Consider the following 24,730-nt stretch of genomic DNA (forward strand, 5'->3'; position numbering starts at 1 on the left):
CGCAAGCCAACTGCCGTTTTTGAATAAAATACAAGGCTCAAAACTAGCTTGAGAAGGTTAGTACCGCTCCAAATCCTCTACTCCGTTTGTCCGGCTCTACCGGGTCTTTCTCTGTATCATCCTATCCAGTGCGACCAACGATAACCTGCCTCCGCAATGGCGGACGATCGCTCGAGGCAACAGCTCATCAACCGCCGTACGACCCTCATCGCTGCACTGGGACGAGGCGAGCAGTTCGTCGAGAAGTACGAGGCGGAACGGGACCAAGGCCAGGTAAAACTGCGTCTCGAGAACCTCGATACCGTGTGGATGGGACTGGAGGATGTGCAGACCCAGCTCGAGGACATGGAAGTAACCAATCAAGGTATGGCACAGAACCTAGCTTTCCGTTCCCACAACGAAACCCGCTACTTCCAAATCAAGGCTGCCCTCCAATCTTTCCTCCCCAATGTACCTACATCTACTAGCGCAATCCCCCAATCGTCTCTCTCCGGGCCCTCCGGTATCAAATTGCCAACCATCACCTTGCCGGAGTTCGACGGCGATTATAATAATTGGCTAGCATTCCACGACACCTTCGTCGCCCTCATCCATTCTAATCCCGAAGTTCACGACATTCAGAAATTCCACTACCTTCGCGCTGCTCTGAAAGGGGAAGCAGCTCAACTCATTGAGTCGATCGGTATCAGCTCCGCCAACTACACCATTGCATGGCAAACACTCGTCTCTCGCTATGCTAACGACTACCTTCTGAAGAAACGTCACCTACAAGCCCTTCTCGACTGCCCCCGAATGAAGAAAGAATCCGCCGCCGCACTGCATTCCGTCGTTGACGAGTATGAGCGCCACACCAAAACCCTCCGCCAACTTGGTGAGCCAATCGACTCGTGGAGCACTATGTTGCAGCATCTTCTATGCCTCCGACTCGACGACGCTACACAAAAAGCTTGGGAAGACTTCGCTACAACCACCGACAACCCCGACTATGCTTGTCTTATCGAGTTCCTCCAACGTCGCATCAGGGTGCTGGAATCCATGTCTGTGAAACACCAAGCACAGCCAGCATCGAATCACCAACCACCAATGTTTCGTCGTCAATCGTTCCACAAAACCGTTTCCCATGCTGTAACCGAAGCCACCCCTCGAAAATGCCACTCCTGCGATCAACACCCACTCTTCCAATGCCCGAAATTCGAGAAAATGTCCACTGCCGAACGACTGCAAGTTGTGAATGAACATCATCTCTGCCACAATTGTTTTCGCCAGGACCACCTCGCTCGCAATTGTCAGTCGAAATTCTCCTGCCGTCACTGCAAGAAACGACACCATTCATTGCTCCACCCCGGCTACCACCCACTCAACGCCGATCAATCGTCTACCTCGTCTAACACAGCATCATGCTCAACGAAGCCCATCACGAAGCAGGTAGCCATAACAAACAACAGCAAACGATCACCCACATCCACGAATGCTGTCACTACTCAGGCAACCAATTCGTCCCAAACATCGATCGCGAATGTTTTGTTGTCGACGGTCGTGTTGATGGTAATTGATTGCAATGGGCAAGCGCATCCCGCCCGAGCATTATTGGATAATGGCTCGCAATCCAATATTATCAGCGATCGGCTATGCCAACTTCTACGACTGAAGCGGAAAAAGATCAGCATCCCTGTGTTCGGTGTCGGTGAGTCCTCCTCCAACGTGAACCACTCCGTCAGTGCCACCATCCGATCGCGAACCTCGAACTTCGAAATCGGATTAGATTTTCTGGTCATGCCCCGTATTACGATTGACTTGCCTGTGGTTTCCTCTTCTGCCGATGACTGGCATGCCCCCAAAGATCTGTCCCTAGCCGATCCCACCTTCAACAAGACCGGCGCTATCGATATGCTGCTCGGAGCCGAGCACTTTTTCACCTACATTAACCCTGGTACCCGAGTCGAAGAAGGTGAAAATCCCGTCCTTGTCGAAAGCGTTTTCGGTTGGATTGTAACCGGTAGAAACCAAAAGCCCATCACATTGCCCACCGTAGCTTGCCACGTCTCACTTTCCGATCCCCTCCAGGAAGCACTGGAACGCTTTTGGCGCATCGAAGAAGTGGAAAATCAACCAAGCTACTCCGTGGAAGAACAGCAGTGTGAATCTCACTATTCCTCCCACGTTTCCCGCACTCCCGAGGGGAGATATGTGGTCCGTCTGCCTCGCCATCCGAACTTCGACCACATGCTTGGTGAATCTAAATCCGCGGCCCTTCGTCGTTTTCATTGCCTTGAGAAACGGCTGAGCAGAGAGCCGCATCTGAAAGAATAATACCACACCTTCCTGGAAGAGTATCTTCTACTTGGCCACATGAGACTTGTCCCACCAAGCGAACCAGAACCGCAACAGGTCCACTACTTACCTCACCATGCTGTCCTAAAAGAGGCCAGTATTACCACGAAAGTCCGTGTGGTATTTGATGGATCAGCCAAAACGTCCACAGGATATTCCCTCAACGACGCCCTCCATGTTGGTCCGATCGTTCAGAACGAATTACTGACCCTCGTTCTCCGTTTCCGGAAATATCTCGTTGCCCTAGTAGCGGACATTGCAAAAATGTACCGGCAAGTTTTACTTCACCCTGACGATACTCCACTGCAACGGATTCTCTGGAGATTTGATCCAAACGACCCCATCGATACCTATGAACTGATCAGCTGCGCTTCGACTCCACTCCTGATATCAGCAGCGGCCCACCCACGAAAAGATCGATTCTGTCTGCAGTATCCAAGCATTTCGATCCACTGGGGCTTACTGCACCTGTCATCATATGGGCGAAAATCCTATTACAGGAGCTCTGGCTGCAACCCTGCGGCTGGGACGAGGAAGTTTCCGACACCATACGAGTGAAATGGGACAGCTACCGTATCGAATTGCCTAGAATATCCTCCTACCGAACTGACCGTTATGCCCTCCTACCGAATTCCTCCGTCCAATTGCATACGTTCGCGTATGCATCCCAGCAAGCATACGGCGCTTGCATATATGCTCGATCCACCGACACCGAGGGCAGAACTAAGGTACAACTAATTGCTTCGAAATCGAGGGTAGCACCGCTAAAACGAATCTCTCTCCCGCGACTGGAATTGTCTGCTGCCGTCATCGCTGCAAGATTGCATCAAATCGTTTCTCTCCTTCCTCAACTGGTCCTTCAACTTACGACGCTTTATGCTCTCGTGCTCATTCAAATTGTACGAAATTTTCCGAATGAAAAGTTCATATTCTACTTCATCTATGCTCAAATGGGACACGTCCATTCTATGGTACTGTGTACTGAGATCCATCTTGAGCAGAGCGTTAATGATTAATCATAAATTTAATCATGATTAATGATTAATGATTAAGATTAATCAAAAATCAGTAATCATAATCACCAAAATTTCTCATTTAATCATAAATCATTAATCTTAATCACACTGATTTCGCAATTTAATCATTAATCAGTAATCATAATCATAAGAAAAAAAAATTAATCAATCATTAATCATTCATCACAAAAAAATTTTCACCATATAAAATATATGATCCAATTTGAATTGGTTCAAATGCTGTTCTTCTTGATTATTTTTTCAATAATCTCCCAGACAGAGTTACCTTTTACTTTTGGAACTTCAAAAATATTTTAAACAATAATTATATTTTAATCATTTCCTGTTTTTTGTGATTGATTAATCATGATTAATCATGATTTTTAATCAATGAGCCATTTTTAATCATTAATCATAATCAATAATCACAGATAAAATCAATTTTAATCATTAATCATAATCATTAATCATCCCAAAAATCAAATTAATCATTAATCATAATCAATAATCACCGAAATTTGAATTTTAATCACCAATGATTAATCATGATTAAAATATTTGTTAATCATGAACGCTCTGATCTTGAGCTATCATAACCGATCAATAAAGAAAATGAAAATTTGTTATTCTAAGCCACCGCACTCGCGGGATAATATCGCAATCACTGATACTGAGTAGCGTTCAATCAGTAAGCAAAATTTGTTCCTAGTAACTCATCGAATCAAGACCCGTTTCTAAATACTCTAATCGCACAGCACTTGTTCAAACTTCGTTCACTCGTTCATTCATTCACCAAATAACTGCTCGAATGCTCTCTTCAGAAAACGTACGCGCACTAGTAAGCCGCTTCTGAGAGGATCCGTTATATCAGAAGTATGGGATTAGTTACCGTGTACTGCTGTAAATTTGTTAAATTTGTCTCTCCTACTCTCCGTGTGAAAAAAGATAATGCCAATTATTTTTTTGAGATCTGATTAGCTTTTCGATTGATTTAATTGGGCGCCATTTGTTACTAGTAGGTAGGGTAGCACACGTGCTACCAGGACAAAAGACCTCGGCAAGCTTGGCAGAGCAACGGCTTGTCGTGTGAGGCCGGGTTCTACAACAACCTCTTTTCCTGGCTAGCGCGATCTGGAGCACATCTCTGGTCTCAAGGTCGGCTGGAGTGGAATCTAGTCGGCTAATCAGACCTCGGATATGTGGGTGTAATGCAAAAGCTGGTGAATTACAATTTCAAGATTTATTACCCTAGCAATTACAGAGCTGTGTGAATGAGTGTGTGTGTGTGTGGGTTGTGCACTTATTAAATAAATACCTATGGGGCCGGCCGGGAACTGCTGGAGAACTGGCAGGAGCGCTGGGTTGGAACTCGCCTTGGAGGGGGTTTGGACCAGCGACAACGACGGTTGGCGAGCGTTGGGGAGACCACGTAGGTATTGGTAGAACCACACCCGATGAACTTCGAGTGATTTTCTCCAAGTTGATTACGATCGGTAGCCTGCTAGAAAGTCCCAAATTGGATGCTAGAAATAGGGAAAAATTGTACACGCGATTAGTGCATTACAGAGTGCGAATCTCACGATTACACTCAGCGTCGGACTCTCACAAGTTCGTAGCAGAGATAGCGAGACTAGAGAAAGATGTAAATCACATTTGCAAGCAATATTTCGCGGAATTAGTACCGGTGAGCGAGGGAGAAGATGTCGAGGTGCAACTCACGAAGGCGTTAGAAGATGTTAGGACCGAGATCGAGGATCTGAATCAATCGATCGCTCCGGTTGAGCCCGATGAGGCTCAGAGTAACGAACGTAGGAATTTTTTAATTGCGGAGAAAGAGAAGGAGTTGCACTCGTCCGTCAGACGTACGGAAGAAATATTAGGTCAATTAACAAATTATGAGAATGGACAGGTGGATGATCTGCCAAATCTGTTGAAGGTGTTCAAAGATTTTGTAGTGCAGACTTCCGAAATGGATCAGAGACGTCGTCAGAAAGAAATAGAAAGAGAACAACTGAAAATGAAGGAGGCAGAACAGCACCTTCAGAATAAAGTTAGGCTTGAGAAATTGTTAGCTAGCTTGAACGAAAACCTGAAGAGCGATGCAGTTGCGAAGAAATCTTCCGGTGATCCGTTGCCGTCTGCTTCTGTAGCTTCAGTGGAACCACGAAATCCTGAAAAAGTAAGATTCGAGTCAGATAGGTCAAGTTCAGTTTGGAAGGAATTAGCTAGCGAGAAGGTGAGCTCCTCTACGGAGAGCTCCGTCGTCAGCGTAGAACCCCCGCGTAGTAAAACCAAGAAATCGCGATCACGATCATCTCATGCTCCAAGAACTAAGTCCAGCCACAAGCGTGCGACAGAGAGGAAGAGTAGGAGGAAGTACGAAAGTACCGATTCAGTCTCCGAGAGTAAGAGTTCCAAATCCACGACGAGTAACAGTAGTAGTAGGTCATCGTCGAAGTCGAGCACCGAGAGCTCTTCTGATCACCGACGACACCGTAGAAGGAAGGCAAAGAGGGGAAGGTCTAGGTCAACGAGAAGAGTCCCAATCTCTGAATGGAGGTTGAAATACGATGGTAGAGATGAAGGTAGGAAGCTTTCCGAGTTTCTCAAGGAGATAAAAATGAGAGCTCGTGCCGAGGACGTGAGTGAGAGAGAGCTCTTCCGATCTGCAATACACCTGTTTTCAGGTAGAGCTAGAGATTGGTTTCTCGACGGCTACGAGAACCGAGATTTTAGAAATTGGTCTCAGTTGAAACGAGAGCTAAAAAGAGAATTTTTGCCTCCAGACCTGGACTTCCAACTGGAAATCCAAGCGACAAACCGTCGCCAAGGTCGAGGTGAGAGATTTGTCGAATATTTTCACGAAATGCAGAAGCTTTTCCATTCCATGACAAAGCCCATTTCAGAACGTCGCAAATTCGACATTATTTGGCGGCATATGCGACACGAGTATAAAAATGCGATGACTGGTGCAAATATTCGTAGTTTGTCCAAGCTCAAACGTTTTGGCCGTACGGTAGACGAAAATAATTGGTATTTGTACCAGCGATCTTCTGACACCCACAAGTCACTGAACCCACAGGTGAACGAAATTTCTGGGTCCAAAGATCGATCCAAAAAGGAGTCATCTTCAGGGCACACTTCGACTAGAGTATTTCAGAATTCGAAATTCGCCACTAACAAACCAAATAAAAGTGAGTCTGAGAAGTCGCGTCAACCAGAACCTGCTAAGGAGGATCGGCAGAAGCAAAATCCTTCCGCGGTACAGGTCGAACCGACTAGAGAACCACTGAAAATTTCACCTGATCAGTATAAACGACCACCTATTGGCGTGTGCTACAATTGCCGTCAATCAGGGCACCACTACAGCGAATGCAAAGAGAGGCTACAAAAGTTCTGCCGAGTTTGTGGTTTCTGCAATGTGTTCACCAGTGCCTGCCCAGTCTGCTCAAAAAACGCGGAGAATTCAGCTTGAGAGGGCAAGCTGAATGTCTTCAGGAAAATCCCTCTGATGCAGATGTTTTGCTGAGCTTGCGAGAAAATGGCTTAATTCCTTTCGCCGAAACCGATTCGTATGAATCACCAGAGTTAAACGAGCTCTTTATTTACAACGATGGAGATGCACGGCCTTTCGTAAAAATCCAAATACTGGGAAGGGAAATTATAGGCTTGCTCGATAGCGGCGCGGAACGTTCTGTGTTAGGCAGAGGAGCAGAAAAACTTTTACAGTCTCTCAGAATCACGATCAAACCCTCGACTACCACACTAGTAAATGCAGCAGGCAATAGCATCCCAGTTATTGGCTGTGTAGATTTACCTGTATACTTCGACAACCAAGTCAAAATTATTCCCATGATCGTGGCACCAAAACTAAACCGACGATTGATTTTAGGAGCGGGAGATTTTTGGAGAGCTTTCAATATTCGTCCCACGGTCCAGACGACTGTGGAAGTAGACGAGATTGAGCAGCCCGAGACCGAACTCATTTTAACTGATCAGCAGATCAATGATCTCGAGAAGGTTAAAAAGATGTTCAAAGTTGCAGTAGAGGGAGAGTATCTCGACACTACACCTCTAATAACTCACCAAATCGAGTTCAAAGATGAGTTTCAGAACTCTCCACCCATACGCATAAACCCGTATCCCACGTCTCCCCAAATGCAATCAAAAATTAATACCGAACTGGACAAACTCATTTCTCAACAGGTAGTTGAACGAAGTCACAGCGATTGGTCACTTAGTACGGTACCAGTCGTGAAACCTAACGGTGAGGTAAGGCTATGCCTGGATGCTCGTCGTTTGAATGAGCGTACACAGCGCGATGCGTACCCACTACCCCACCAGGACCGTATATTGAGTCGTTTGGGAAAGTGTAGATATTTGTCGACAATCGATCTCACGAAAGCTTTTCTGCAAATATCACTCGAACCCAAATCACGGAAATATACGGCTTTCTCGGTGCTGGGTAGGGGACTGTATCAGTTTACCCGATTACCCTTCGGTCTCATCAATAGTCCTGCGACCCTCTCCAGGCTGATGGACGAAGTACTAGGGTACGGAGAACTTGAGCCGGAAGTATTCGTTTACTTGGATGACGTCGTTATCGTAAGCGAAACTTTCGAGGGTCATCTCAAAAGTTTACGAGAAGTCGCACGTCGTCTCAAGAACGCGAACTTGTCGGTAAATTTAGAAAAATCCAAGTTTTGCCTCAACGAACTCCCTTATCTTGGCTATTTACTTACCCCTGTTGGCTTAAAACCCAATCCCGATCGCATAGAGGCGATCGTAAACTACGAGCGGCCCACCTCAATTCGCTACTTGGGAATGGCGAATTATTACCGCCGTTTTATTAGCAATTTCAGTGAGATAACTGCGCCCCTCACCAATTTGCTTCGTAAAAAGCCAAAGACCATCGTATGGGACGAGCAAGCAGAAAAATCATTCGTTACTATTAAAGAATGTCTGATAGCTGCTCCAGTTCTATGCAACCCTGATTTCTCTCGACCATTTCAAATTCAGAGCGACGCGAGCGATACTGCGATAGCGGCAATACTGACGCAGCAGTATGCTGAAGGAGAAAAGATCGTCGCATACTTTTCACAGAAGCTCACGCCCGCGCAGCAGGCGTACGCAGCTTCGGAGAAAGAGGGACTAGCTGTTCTATCCGCTATCCAAAAATTTAGACCCTACATCGAAGGGACTCACTTCGTTGTGGTGACTGATGCATCAGCTCTCACCTACATCATGCGCGGAAAGTGGCGTACCTCATCGCGTTTAAGCCGATGGAGTATCGAGCTACAAAGCTACGATCTCGAAATAAAGCATCGCCGAGGAAAAGACAACATCATTCCCGATGCGTTATCAAGAGCTGTCGAGAGCATCGAGATCGAGGACTCAGGAGATCCCTGGTACTCGGATCTAGTGACCAAAGTAAGAGAGTCCCCTGAGGACAATCTCGATTACAAAATCGAAGACGGGAAGCTCTTTAAACTCGTGCCAACTAAAACCGATGTTTTAGACTACACACACCAATGGAAACTGTGTGTACCCCTAGATTTGCGTGGCCAAGTATTGAAGCAAGAGCACGGCGATGCATTGCACGTCGGGTTCGAGAAAACTTTAGACCGGGTAAGAAAATTATATTTCTGGCCGAAAATGTCTGCGTCTGTCCAGAAACATGTCCAGCAATGTCGGCTATGCAAGGAAACGAAACCGGCCAATGTTTCGCAGCACCCAGAAATGGGGAAACCTAGACTAGTCACCAAACCATTTCAAATTTTGTCCATTGATTTTATTCAATCATTGCCCAGAAGTCGATCTGGCAATGCACACCTCTTAGTTCTTCTCGATTTGTATTCGAAGTGGACTGTGTTAGTACCCGTTCGAAAAATTTCAACCAGTCTAACAATCAAAATTCTTGAGGAACAGTGGTTCCGACGATTTTCGGTTCCCGAAATCCTTATTTCGGATAACGCCTCTAGCTTCGTCAGCCACGAGTTCAAAGGTTTTCTTGAGCGGTACCAGTTAAAACACTGGACGAATGCTCGACACCACAGTCAAGCCAATCCTGTGGAAAGGCTTAACCGTAGTATCAATGCCTGTATCAGAACATACGTAAAAACGGTCCAGAGGTTGTGGGACACGCGAATATCAGAGGTAGAGCATGTGATAAACAATACTCTACACTCATCAACCGGTTTCACACCATACAGAATTGTTTTTGGTCACGAAATAGTCTCGTCTGGTGACCAACACATCCGAGAGGTGGACGCGAGAGATGTGTCACCCGAAGAACGAATTGAGCAAAAGCAATCGGTCGATAGAAAGCTCGCGGATATAGTTCGTCGAAATCTCGAAAAGGCACACGAGCACAGCCGTCGTAATTACAATCTTCGGTACAATAAACCGTCGCCGGTGTACCAAGTCGGTCAGCAAGTTTATCGTCGAAACTTCACTCAGTCATCCGCCGCGGATTCCTACAACGCTAAATTAGGACCCACTTACGTGCCTTGTACCGTAGTCTCGCGTAGAGGTACGAACTCCTACGAGTTAGCTGATGATCAGGGGAAGATCGTTGGTATCTTCTCCGCTGCAGATCTTAAGCCAGGAGTCGCAGATTCTGAATAGGTTGTCTAGTCCATGTCTAGGTCATAGGTGTAGTCAGGTCTGTTTTGTAAACATGTATCATAGGTTATCACTCGTCATATTTCTGTTGTCCTCGATAAGCAGATGATTCGTTTCGGTACATTGTCTGTTCATTTTTGTAAATTGTCGATCGATCGCTAAAAGTAAATAAAGTGTAGAGAGAGAAATGTTAGGTAGAGTCTCAGGTTTGCGTGTTAGGTGTTTGTGTAGATGTTTTGTATTCATAGCCCTCCAATAAATCCCAACTATCACCATTGCTATCTAAAAGAGTAGCGTGCTCATTGAAATTGTCAGAATGATAAGAGTCATTAAAACAGCTAAATGCAGACATATTCAATGCGCAAAGTAGCAATTTTAACCGGTTTAGCTCCGCACTCGATTAGGAAGCACACTTGGTAGATTTTCGTCCGCAATAGACCACTAAATTTCTAAATTTTTGCCCACAATTCCGCAACAACACTTAGCACTGCGATCCACACGAAGCTATTTGAGAAGCAAATGGCTATTGTGTAGCTTGAGAGATGCTCTATCAGTAAGCGAAACCGAGAAAGGTACAGGTTGAATTTCTTGCAGTTTAAGAACAATACACCCTCAAATGCAGTAGGGTAGAAACGCGTAAAATGGTACTTGTTCGAGTTTCAGGAACGAGTTCACTATTTTGTTGAATTTCGCGTTCAGAATGCTACTTTCAGAATAATCGGTAAACATGAAAGGTGTTGTCCCAAACCTGGGCCTAATTTGTAGGTAAAGTTTAAATGAAAATAAACTTTATCTTTGATAAAGTTTATTTTCTAGAGGGAGTATGTGGTAGTGTTACCGTTTGTAACAGTAAGTCTGTGTATTTGTGTTAATTTGTTTATCCTATTTGTAAAAAAATATGTATTGCATGTCTCCGTGTTATTTATTCAAAAATTTAAATTAGCCTAATGCCATAAAAATACCCCTACACTTATTCAGGCAAACTCACCACACCACACTACAATAAAAAGCACCAATGAAATAGTTTCAGTTCAGTGGAAAAGGGGAAGTTAAAAGGGAAATATGAAAAAGGAGAAGATGGCTATTGAACGATAGGGGGATTAGGTAGCGTAGAAGGAATGATTCGGTCTATTTTTCGAGACGACTTCATTCGAAAAAGACGTTAGAAACACTGGAAAAGAAAAGTTAGAAAAGTTAGTTGGAAGTTAAAAGTTACCAAATTATTTTGGAATTAAACGTGGAGAATCAGGTATGGCAAAATTCAGTGAGGAAGTGGAAGATTTTTAGAAAGCTAAGGTGGAATTTTTCCTAACTAGGACCCGTTAGCTTTTACCCAAAACCCGCTTGTTATCCGGCATTACGGACAGAGCCGGTGACCCGGAGTTCCCGGACGTGCCAAAGTGGACCGTTGGGCTAGGTCGAAGTACCCGAGAGTTTGCTGAGAGCCCCGCCATCGTGAAGATCGAAAACGCGAGGTATTTGGAAACCTAACCTCGCCGGTCCTCAAACCAACTGTGAAGCCAAGTTTGGAGTCGATTTGGACCCCACGGAGTACTACCAATACCTACGTGGTCTCCCCAACGCTCGCCAACCGTCGTTGTCGCTGGTCCAAACCCCCTCCAAGGCGAGTTCCAACCCAGCGCTCCTGCCAGTTCTCCAGCAGTTCCCGGCCGGCCCCATAGGTATTTATTTAATAAGTGCACAACCCACACACACACACACTCATTCACACAGCTCTGTAATTGCTAGGGTAATAAATCTTGAAATTGTAATTCACCAGCTTTTGCATTACACCCACATATCCGAGGTCTGATTAGCCGACTAGATTCCACTCCAGCCGACCTTGAGACCAGAGATGTGCTCCAGATCGCGCTAGCCAGGAAAAGAGGTTGTTGTAGAACCCGGCCTCACACGACAAGCCGTTGCTCTGCCAAGCTTGCCGAGGTCTTTTGTCCTGGTAGCACGTGTGCTACCCTACCTACCAGTAACAAAAGTTATCGTGAATTGAATTTATAATCCAAATCCATAGGTTTTTACAGTATTTGCAGCAATTAAACAGTTACTATTTACTACAAATAACCAAAACCAATTCAAATGCCCGCTATTGTAGTCAATCACAGCATTCAACAGCTGGTTGAAATAGGATTTAGATGTCTGGAGCGTACGATATCTCTCCCTTCTGAAAAATTGCTGGGAACGCTCTCAGTAGCTTGCCCTACGAACACACCAAGAAATTTCTCAGTGTATTCTCAGAACTGCTTAACGTGGAACCGCTGTATATGAAACTTTTAGGAAATTGATACTAACTTTACAATCAACGTGTCCCAATTCACCAAAAGTTGAAACAACGAGGTGTGTGTTGATGTGTGGTTCACAGAAGTTTTCTCTAGTAGACCGAGTACCCGCCCTAGTAATATTTTAAGTTTCGTTCGGCTCCATAAGAGAACTTCATGACCAATTTTATAAAACTTGCAATAAAACTGATTTATACATCAAAACCTCTTGATAACCTCTTTAAGAGCATCTTCCGGCTAAGTGGACCACTCTCGGAGAGGTTTTACAAACCACATTAAGAGTAGCAATAAAACTGTTTTAAAACCTAGTTGAAAAAAAAATCCATTCTCGAAAAGAGGTTATGATGAATGTTGATGTTTTTTTTCAACAAAAATTATGACAGCTCAAGATGCAGAGAAGCTTCTCCGATGGCACGTAAAGTTCAGGAAGATACATTAAGGGCTGTCCATAAACCACGTGGTCATTTTTTTTGGGACTTTTCAAACCCACCCCCCCCCCCCGCGTGGTCATTTGTCCATACAAATTTTTTTATTTGTCCATACAAAATGGTCATTGGCCGAACCCCCCCCCTCATGACCACGGGGTTTATGGACAGCCCCTTATTCGTAAGTAGAAAGCGATCATTTCAAAGTGTTATTTTAGTAGTTATTGTGTTGGTAGGCTTATGCGCATTCAATTTTACCGTGAATATTGGGGTTGCAGAAACATAAAATTAAGGCGCTTCAAAAACAGTGAATATTATCATCTTGGAATGAAATACATCAACTTCCCAAGTAGCACCTGCAACTAAAATAGAAATGATCATCGTTGCTAACATGTTGCAACTGAGTTTTCATGAAACAACGGATGTAAAAACCCTGTTGTTAAAGCCAAACTGAGGTATAACATATTTATAACAACTAGCGCAATGTAAATAAACGTCATCGTTAGTTGAAACTTGTGAAACCAATTTGTAACTGAGGTATAATCTGATTGTTTCAACGAATCTTAGTTACGACCGTTTACAAACCAAAACAACCAAAATATTGATACTGATTGTTATAAACATGTTTACTTGGAACTAATTTAGAACCACGTATGTGGCAACCCTAATCCCACTTAATGCATCTGACAGGAGCCAACATCTATCGTGTATCCACAATGGAATCCTTTGTGGATACACAAATGTTTACATACAACATGTTGGATTCTTAAAGATGGCGTCCTCGCACCCTGGTGTTTAGAACATAACGAAAAATTTTGACATAAGGGATGGAAGCTGCAAAATGTGCGACAAAAGGTTTTTAAAATCATAAAAATAATAAAATACACTATAAAAACTTAAAGTTTCCAAAAAACCGAAGTCATGTACAAATAAAATGTATCATTTTCTTCAATAATTTTTCAACATATTCTATAATTTTATTAAATTAAAGTGGTTGAAAAAGTAATTGGAGGTAAAACAGTTTTGTTTCATTAAAAAAATGCAAGTTTATTTTCATATGTAAGCAATTGATTCATAATTATACTATAGTTGCTCCATATTAAATTGAAATATCATCATAAACATCAGTAAATTGCTCAATAACCCTTTATAAGGCCGAGCGAACCAGGCACGGAATCCACTCGTTCTACATTGAAATATGAAGTACATGTGGTGTAATTTGTCCACAAGTAAAAGGAACATATGCCTTTCATTCCCCATCATTCGATTTTCAATTCGCTCACCATAACAGAATTTCGAGCTTATAAACCTTCATGCACTCAAAAATGGCAGTTTTTGGAGAGACATTTTGTTCTAAAAAAGCCCATTCATATTTGTTATGGCTCATAAAAATCATGAGTGTTCACAAAGGCCTAATGTGACCATCAGTTAAAACAAAAGTTGTAAAAATTTTCTAAACTAACAGAAAAAAATATGTGTATAAGGTGGCAATATAGTTGCCACTGCCTTATAAAGGGATAAAGAATTCCTTCCTTCCTCAAACCAAGAAGAATAAACGAGCACTGGTAAATGCTTCATTTGAAGTAAAAAAAAAATGCAGGCAAAATGTCAGACACAGCATTCCGTTTTTAATATATGGTACGGAAGTTTTATCATCTTCTTCTGATCATTACAATGAAACAGGAGTTCTACAAGCGCTTCCACAGTTGCTAGCAGAATACTTAGATAAATTTAGAAATAGTCATAAGGTATTTGGGGGCTATCTATAAATTACGTAATAGTATGAGGTGGAAGTGGGATTTAGAAATTTTATGCTCCGTACTAAAATATTTCGGGTTTCCTACGAAAAAAATAAAATAAGGGAGGGGAGGTTCAAAAAGTGATCAAATTCCTTTACGTTACAAATGAACATCCCCTTGATTGTCGACGAGAAGTAAACGTCGTTAGTGTTAACATTTTTTGGTTGTTTATGTCCTACCGTGTGAAGCAACGTTCTCCTAGACATGATTTAGCTAGCAAAAATTCTAAACTAATTTTCAGCATTTTATGGGTGCATTATATTAGCTGCTGAAATGAACTCAGTCAAAACAATATGACGCTTACATTTTTACTACAAATGTCTAAATTATCACTTGCAAAATGATAGGTAGACTGAGGCGCGTTGGAAATACTGAGCCAGAATGCATGATTTACCAATAAATCAGGAGCGGCACAAAAATTGACGTTCTCGTTCAGCCTTTTTTTGCGGTAAATTTTACCCACACAATTATATATTAATCGTTGACGCATAGTCCCTGGCAGTGACGAATGTGATGACTAGCTGACTAGTTGTCGAATCGGTCACAATTTGTAAGTCGACCATGAGTTGTATCTCGGTTGTAAATCGATTGCGAATTAAAACCGTTTGTAACACGAATGGATGTTTTATATTGGCTCCACCTCTTGCGCTTTTTTCGTTGTAATTTAGTCGTTAATAAGACGATTGGTACAAAGGGCACAACATTCAATGTTGTTGCACTTAAATTATAGGAACTTATTAACGTGTTGCTTGGGGAGCGCCATCTAGTGAGATAATTTCAAATCAGAGATTATTGAAATTGAAAAATTACATTCATATAAACAATTCTATCGAAGACATCAATTAATTTAAACTCCACATTTTGCTCAAATAATGGTAGAAATAAATCATTTTCCTTGAAATTAGCGCCCTTTTTCGCCATAGTGTACCAGTTATAGCTAATCCATTACTGGTAAGGGTTCTTATCATTGGCTGCATACTTCTAATAAATACTAAAAGTAGTAACTAAGTTATCTTTCAACATATTGATGACATACATCAATCGTTATTTTTATACAAATAGTTTTCATTAGGTATAGCCATAATTGGTACAGGCACCAACAGGAAGTCATGATCAAAAGATACAATCATTCGTGCCATGGGGTCCAATGGACTCCAGGGGTACAAAATGGCCCGGTTCAGCTTTGACATCGAAAATAATCAATAGTACGCCATGAAACTAGGGCCCGGAAAAAAAAACGTGCAAAACGTGACGACCCATACAAAAAAAATGTGAAGTTCCATACAAAAAATGTGATAAGGGGGGAGGGGGTTTGAAAAAGGTTGATTTTTTTTGATGGTACAGTAAAAATTTATGAAGTGTAATTTGATGGTACCTACAGTAAAAATGGGGCCGGACATCTTCTCCACACCAAATACAGGGGATACTCAAAATAACTGGGACAAGTAAAATTTTCACTTTTCAAAAAATGTTCAACTCGCTGTAACTTTTCGAAAAGGACATCACATATTCTCAAATTTTTACTGTATGTTCATCAACTAGTTGTGTATCAGTGATCAAAATTTGAAAAAGATCGAGCAATTCTACACGTAGTTATAAAGATTCTAGAAAAAGGTTAAATTATCCGATAGCCAAATTTGAGCTGTTATATCTCCGGATTCAATGAACCGAATGCAATGAAATTTTGATCTATTATAACTTATATAATGAGCTATTAAAAACTTTTGACTAAACCTAAAATTCTTTACACGAAAGAAAATTATTACGATTGGATTATTTTTCTAATATAACACCAATTTATCAAAAACTTCATCATCGTTTCAAAATTCAAGATAGTAGAGTAATGCGGGGCAAAAGTTCGCACCTAACACACTTCACAAAATAACTATTAAACGAAAAGAAAATATTATCGTTTTTCTTCGTTAAACGGGTCTTTATCATGTTACCTTCAAAACGTAGTACTAGATTTTTTCGCATTCCTTCTGTAGTTTTGTTAATACAATTTTCAATACAAGTACTCCAATGCGAACTTTTGCCCCATAGTGGGGGCAAAAGTTCGCATTATGCGGGGCAAAAGTTCGCATCTTGTTCAGTGTAGTTTATTGGTACGATGTTCATTTATTTCATGTTAATTCATGTTTGTCTTTCCACTCTAGCCATGAAATCTGTTTCTTTCTGTTCTTAGCATTACGGTCCAACTGGAATACGACCTGATGTTCAGCTTTTGTATATAATGTGTTTTATGAAAACTTCCAAAACTATTAAATAAGAGCTGTCCTTTCCAGCGTTACTGAAGTTGTCAAAATACATTGTGGGGTAATCATAGAGATACGTGTTGCACAAAATATATGGAAAAAATCTAATATACAGCAAAACTGTTGAACGGGACCGTAATCGAATCTTATCCCCGTCAGTATGGTGATAAATTATAACTGTGATTTTACAAACTAAGCTATGAAAGACCTCGGTAAAGTAAATGAACAAAAGACCTTCAGAAACATACGAAAAGAAACGACGAGGATGACGAAGAGAATGTTTTAAAATGTTTTCAGCCATTCTTTATTTCTTGATTTAAATGGGTGAACATAATGTTTACCTTGCAATCAATCTTCTTACAAAACTAAGTTCACACCCTCTGCCGCAACGATTTCAGGGTGCATACTACAAATATTATGCATATATAGTAGTTTCTATACGAAATTATCAATGCTTCAAAGATTCTGTAATTATATTTATGTACTAGACTCAGAAATCTAGAGCGAACTTATGCCCCACAGCTACTGCGAACTTTTGCCCCACTGTCGAGGTTTTAACAATGTCCCTTTCTGCAAGAAGCACAGGTAGTTTATTGTTTATTCGAGTGCACCTCGCGAACAACTATGGAATAACGATTCTCCGACATCAAGAGGTTATGCGATTCTTCTTCTTCCTATTACTACAAATTCTTATTCCAAAAGGTCCAAAAGTTCTATCAAAACACCTAGAAACACATTTCCTTGCATAACTCTGCCAAACCATAACGAAATCGTTCCAATTTTTTTTGACTAGTAACTGACCTGATTATGTGTCGAACCCATACAAATTTGTTTGAGTTCTTAACTCGTGCTTAGAAAAAGACCCACTGCGAACTTTTGCCCCGTGCGAACTTTTGCCCCGCATTACTCTAATAACAGGTCATTTAAATTTCCTCTAATTGACATGAATATATTTATGTTAAAGGAAAGCAACCAAATAGCCGGCATTAAGTTAAAAAAGTAATGGGATGCATATGAAAAATAGATAAATTTACTAAAAAAAAACCAAAGAATAAATGAAATCGTCATAACTTTTTTTCTTATCCCTCTAATACCCAAATTTTTGATTTTGATCTAAATATCATTTTTCGTCATCTAAAATCGATTTAAACATGTTTTGGAAGATGATTCTTTTTAATTCTCGATTTCGTGAATTTCAGTTTTTGATTTTTCTAATTTTTATTTTTGAACATCCCCACACTTTTATATTTTTTCTGGGAGCTAATTTGGGGAACGGATTTTTTGAGATGAAAACATTTTGAGATTTTATGATTATTGTTAAAATATAATTATTTTAAATTTTTTTCACAGGAAATTTTATTTTCCGTGTAATTTTAAGGAAAATAATTTTAGAGTGTATTCGATTCCCTTAAACTATTAAACAAGGATAGAATGATTTGGGAAAAATTTAAAATATGTTAATTGTAGCGATTCAATACAAAATAAACAATGACTTCTAAAAGGTGACTAAAACATCAATTTTTCAATGATTTTTTAAAAATGTAAATACGCTTTAAGATACACCAAAAATCATTTTGAGATGTACAGAACAGTCCTAAATATGAGCCAAAAATATAAAAAAAATGATTTTCCACGAAACAAAAATTACAAAAATGCCCAAACTATACCCCGTCTAAAGGCGGGATTGGGTATTAGAGGGTTATTTATAACTTCAAATTAAGTAAACTGTTTTTCAAAGTTCATTATATTAGTCATAAATGATCAAAATTTCATTGCCATCGGTTCATTGAATCCGGAGATATAACAGCTCAAAGTTGGTTATCGGATAATTATACCTTTTTCTAGAATCTTTATAACTTCATGTAGAATGTTCAGATCTTTTCCAAATTTGAACCACTGATACTCAACTAGTTGATAACTTACAGTAAAAATTTGAGAATAAATGATGCTCTTTTCGAAAAGTTACAGCGAGTAGAACATTTTTTGAAACGTGAAAATTTTACCTGTCCCAGTTATTTTGAGTATCCCCTGTATATCCATTCTGCATGGTTTCAGAGCCTACAAAAACCGTGTAGCAACCCAACATCTTGAATTTTGAGCCGCCATCTTGGATATTTTGGTAGCCATAGACACCGGACTTCTTTTCCATACCAAATATACCCACATTACATGGCTTCAAAACCTTAAACTCCTTTAAACAGCTGCCATCTCAAAAGGGGGCGCCGTCTTGGATTTTCGGCCGCCATTTTTGATATTTTGGTAACATTTTTGTACTCCAGACATCTTCTCTATACCAAATATACCCATATTGCACATTGGCGTAGCTAGGGGGGGTTCCAGGGGTGCCTGGCACCCCTAGAATGAATTTGGCACCCCCTAAAATTTTGCCTTGATATTAGCCTTGATATTCGTTGATATTGAAATTAAACTTCACACGATACTTCCAATATTTATTGATGGCGCATTTAAACAAAACTAAAGCTACAAACGCAATGACTTCATTTATAATTTCACATATTAGCGTTTTGGACTTATATTCTATAATTTAAGCATACAGAAAAACTTGTAGTTAGAAGACACAGATTGTTGCTAATTGACAAATTGAGAGATGAATTTTTGAAAAAAAAAATCGCGTTCTGGTGGCACTAAAAATATGGTTTTTCTGATTAATTAGTTCAAGACCCTTCAAATAGGATTATCCTAAGCTGCTATATGAAATGTGTATCAGTTTATCGGTTCTGGCAGTGGTTTGGGTGATTAATTTTAATTTAACCATTGACCCTAAAATTGCACCTCGCTCGCACTGTATGCGACGAGCTTGGTTTTTGATCAACAATTTCATTGGAATTATCTTCTGAAATTTCAATGGCAACTCATCTAAATTTCCGTCCACAATTCCTTTTTCAGTTTCTTTGCAAACTTCTTTGGCAATTCGATGGCAATTTCTTTTGTAGTTATTTATGATTTCAGTGTATTTATGATTATTGCTTCCAAAAATTGCCTCGGCAATATGTCTATAATTTTTTTCTGCATTGTTTTTTTTTTATTAATTCGGAAATTTCTTAGGGTATTCCTTTGGCTGCATCATCGATGATTTTTTCGGCGATTCCTTTGTGAAATACTTCGGTGTTCAGCACTTTCTTTGAGAATTCCTTTTGCTATTTATGTGCAAAATCTTACAGTAATGCCTTTCAGATCTTCGGCAATTTCATTGGAAGCTTTTTCGGTAATTCCTCTGAAAATTCCCTTGGCAGTTAATTTGGATGTTTCGCAAACAATTATTTTTATAATTCCATGGGAACTCGTTTCACAATTTCTTTTGTATATTATTTGGGGATTTTTCGGCTATTTCTTTGCGAATCTCTTCGGCCATTCCTTTGCAAATTCTCTGATAGTTCCTTTGGAAATTCAAAAATTCATAATTTACAACGGAATTGTGATGTTGCGGAATGGTGTTGCCGAATCAATTTGCAAAGAAAAACTCAAAAAGATTCTCAATCAAAAAAACCATATGAAATCCAAAAAAAAATCTGAAATATTCCCAGAGAAATTGCAGGATACATTTCCATCAAAATTTAATAAGAAGTTTCCAAACAATTGGCAACTGTTTTCGAAACTTCTTAGGTAATTTTGATGGCAATTTATCCAGAATTTTTTTTTGGAATATATCAAGAACTCTTAGAAGAACTATTAAAGGCATCCTTGAAGAAATTATGGAAGCTTTCCGAAGAAAATTTCCATGAAACTTGCCACAAGTGATAAAAACATTTTTTTCTCAAAGGGGTTCTCAGAAAATATGCAAAAAAAAATGTTGGAAAAAATTTCCAAAGAATTGCTTGAGTAATTTTCTAAGAAATTACCGAACAATTTTCCAAGTACCATGCCGGCGAAAATCTTAAAGGAATTATTGGCAAAATCACCAAAGGAATTTCTGATGGAATTTTAGAATGAGTTCCAAAAGGAATTGCCGAAGGAATTTTCAAGCAAATTCTGAAGGGATGTTCGAAATAATTCTGAAATAATTACCGAAGATTTTTTAAAATAAATTCCTGAGGGATATCTATAAGGAATTTGCCGAAAAAGATTCCAAAGCATTACCTAAAATGTTCCCAAAGCAGTAACAGAGCCGTAGCGTGATCCCATGGAAATATTTCACTAGCGCACCTTTAATTTTTCCTACTCAGAGACTGTGCTGTATTTAGCATTAGCATTAGCATTAGCATTAAGCGAGTCGCACAAATTCGTAGGTGGTACAGTCCTAGACCGCTGTTATGAGGGTTGCCTCCTTCCCGTCCGAACCAAAGCACAAAGATTTGGGACTAATCTCTGACTCTTAGACAAGACTGATGCAATCCTCCAATGGTCGAGCACTGTCCTGGCCACGTCCTTGCGACTGCTGAGGAATGGGAAAGGATGGTTAGTTTTGGACACCTATGAAAAATGTAGACAACTCTACGATCTCTCAGGACTTGGTGTCACGGGAATTTGGGTGTTGTTAGTGGAAGGGTAAACTCCAAAGGATACGCTTGGTTAACGTTCAGGCACACCATTGTTAGACTGCTTCGAATCAGTTGTCTGCCCAATTCATCCTGTTTTCCTCAGCATCTTGTTGGCATTTGGTTGAATTACTAGGTTCTTCAGTTGATAATCTGAAATATAAAATAATATTACCATCGTACGTCAAATAAGCTACATATTAGTGATACGCTCGCCACAGTTACATATTCTTAAAATATTATTTATTTCGTACGATACATTTACCTGAATCCTGCTGAAATAAAATGTTAATTAAACACAAATACTACAAAACACAAGAAAAAGAGCATCAAACTTTGATCTTGGAACATTTAAAAATACGGTAAATATCAAGATCAAAATTTGATTTGGTAGATCTTACACCGCAACGCACCATTCTAAGGTGTTCTACCCACGTTACGGGGTCGTTCACCAGCGATCGAAAGATGGCCACAAATGCAGCAGCCTTATCACTGAAACCGAAGCCACCGGAATCAACGTGGGAACGCCCGGTTCGGACAAGGAAACTCAGGTTCCACTGGTAAAGAAGAAATTCTGCGTGTGCCACCTGTCGACAAATGACATGATGCTAGTGTAAAATGCCGCTGGCGCTGGGCGCCCAGCTCAAGAATGCGACGAAAGAGGGCAAATTTTTAGTTGTATATTTGTAAGGAAAATAAACAATACACTCAGGCAAATAAGATTATCATAAGGTCTAACTTATGAAATGGCCTTCAAACAATTCATAACGGCTAGAACGATTTTCATAAGGTCCGTCTATGACGCAGAATCGATTCATAGTTTGGCTTTTATACACATTTAGCAACACGAAATTCTCAAGCGTCGATAGCCGCGTGGGTTGGGCACGAGCGCAGTGATCTCGACGTTCATGGATCGATTCCAGTCTGCATCATTTTGTGATTTTTCTGCTCTTTTCATAAGTTTATCTTATGTAATTAGGTCATAATAAGCATGTTCAATTTTCATGAGGTATTCTGAATGACGGAACTCCGACTTTTACGCGAGGTCGAACGGACACTGCGATCGATGTGTCATTGGCCAGTAGAGGAATTACCAATCGACTGCTGTGATCCTGCCTTGAGGACCCCATGGGAAGCGATCGCCGGCCTATTCTCATTAGTGTAAATGATAAACCGCCCGAGACATCTCGACGTCCTCGTTGGTGTTATGACCAAGCGGATTGGGCCGCATTCGAATTAGCCATAGAAGAAAATATGGATAACAAAAACCCATCTACAATCGGTCAGCTCACTACAACAATCTTCTATGCTGCTAAAAGTTCTATACCCAGGACGAGTGCTACTCCAGGGCGTTTGCTAGTACTCAGAGACTGTGCTGTATTTGCTCAAATAACAAGATGTTCATGATTATTTCACTAATTCAACAATAAATTTTGAGCAACCCACTGATAATTAGTTTCACCAGTTTCAATTAGAAATGAGTTGAGCAACAATACAATTATTGTTTTCCTAGTAAAACCAACACATTTCCTCGGTGGAACTATACTGGGCTGCACACCTGGCAACACTAGCGCCAAAAGCAACGCAACGGCAAATTTGTACCCCTATTCGAAATGTGACAGCGCCGCGTAATGGTCACTTTTCCAGTTATTTCAAAATAACCGTTTCAATGCTTTACACAACCTCACTGCTTGAGCTTGGACGTCTGTTCTCTGTGTTTTTATGAAGAAATCCCTGGAGGATTTCGAAGGAATCCATGAAGAGCTTTCAAAAGAAACCATTAGAGACATTTTGGATGGAATCAAAGGCAAATTTTCTAACGGAATATCTGGAGAAATTTCTGAATGAATTTGAAATTTACGGTTTTCTGGTAGAGTTTATTAGGAAATTCATGAAAGGTTTGTTAGCGGAATTCTAGCAGAAATATGTGGAACAATGCTTAGTAAGCATGGAAGAATTTCGGAATGGAAGACTTTCTAAGCGATGTGATAGATTTATGGTTTTTTTTAATCTATAGCTGACTTTCAGAAGGAAACTTTAGTGGAATTCGCAAAGAAAGCTGTAGAAGATTTTCTAAAAAAAAACCCTGGAAGAATTTCTGACGGAATTCTTTGGATTTCTTACGGAATCTCTGCAGGGTTTTCCATAGGAATTTATGGAGGGATTACTGCAAAAATCTATTGAAGAGTTTCTAGGTACCTAATCCTTAAAGATACTTTTGCAGGAATATCCATAAGAATTCCAAAGAAAACTTTGGAACTCTGAAGAATATGTGGAAGATTATTCAATAAAATTCTTGGAAAGATATTGGGACAATTCCTATGACTTATTTCTGAATAAACTCCTAGATAACTGCCTGAAAGACTCCCTGGAAGAATTTCTGATGGAATTTAGAAACTCCGAAATTTCAAGAAAAGCTGTGGAAGAATTTATTTTTTTATTTTTTTAAGGATCCCTAAATGAGTTTCTGAGATTTTTTTAAAGTAATTCTTAAAGAATTTCCCAAAGAAATCCCTTGAGAAAATTTCTGAAATATTTTTTGAAAGATTGAAAGATTTTCTGATGGCAACCTAGCAAAAAAAATCTAAAGAAATGATTGGTGAAATTGATGAAGTAATTTTTGGAATACAATATTTTATTTGGGGAATAGGAATAAAAAAAACTCATTGGTAGTTTTTTTTGGTGAGAACGACCTAAAAATTCTGCTATATTTGCAATAGATTAAGCGCAAACAAAAATTTACTGGAAATAACAGTTGTATGGACTGAAAGATTTTTTTCCAAAGGAATTGTGAATGAAATTCCAAAAAAACTCGAAATAAGTAACATTGGAATTGCCGAATGTTTTCTGAAAGAATCGGCTGTATGAATTCCTTAAATAATTACTGAAGAGATCTTGAAGAAAATACCGAAGTAAAACTGAATAGCACATTAAAAAAGTTCCGACGAAATTCTTGAAAAAAATAGATGGAATTTCCGAAGATATTTGCAAAAAAAATCGCGAGGAAGTTGCTAGAATCATTGTCGAATGAATTACCAAAACAAAAACTGCTGACGTAATTGAAAATGTTTGAGAGACTACTAAAAAAATCCGAATGATTTGTTGATGGAATTAAAAAAAAACGCCAAACAAACTTCTCAAGGGATTGCCGAAGAAGTTTTCATGGTAATTACTGATGAAATTGTCAAAAGATGTGCCGAAAAATATTTTGTAGTTAATTAAAATTTTAAAAATAATTTAATTAAAATTTAAAAAAAAATCTAAACATATTACCGAAGCAATTCTCAAAGAAATTGCCGAAGGGAGTCCAATGAAAATGCATAGGAAATTTCCCAATTCCAAAGAAATTACTGAAAAAATTTCAAAATGTCTCTAAATTGGCATACAAATGGTAATACAATTTTCAAATAAATTGCCGGGAATATTCCCTGAGGAATTGCCGAAAGAATGTTTTGCCGAAAACAAAAAAAAAAAACTCGATTATCCGGTC

General features: G+C 40.0%; 1 protein-coding gene across 1 annotated transcript; it reads left to right on the forward strand.

Moving 5' to 3' along the window:
- The first annotated feature begins 156 nt into the window (after window positions 1-156).
- On the forward strand, window positions 157-2,310 carry LOC134286965 (uncharacterized). The gene has a single exon (XM_062848678.1). It carries the CDS (start codon window positions 157-159, stop codon window positions 2,308-2,310), a length of 2,154 nt encoding a protein of 717 aa, XP_062704662.1.
- The last annotated feature ends 22,420 nt before the right edge of the window (window positions 2,311-24,730 follow it).

This window comes from Aedes albopictus, chromosome 2 (genome assembly GCF_035046485.1).
Source record: "Aedes albopictus strain Foshan chromosome 2, AalbF5, whole genome shotgun sequence".
Classification (NCBI taxonomy): domain Eukaryota; kingdom Metazoa; phylum Arthropoda; class Insecta; order Diptera; family Culicidae; genus Aedes; species Aedes albopictus.

Excerpts from the sequence above, each read along its gene's own strand:
- LOC134286965 (XM_062848678.1), top strand. The coding sequence starts at position 157 with ATGGCGGACGATCGCTCGAGGCAACAGCTCATCAACCGCCGTACGACC.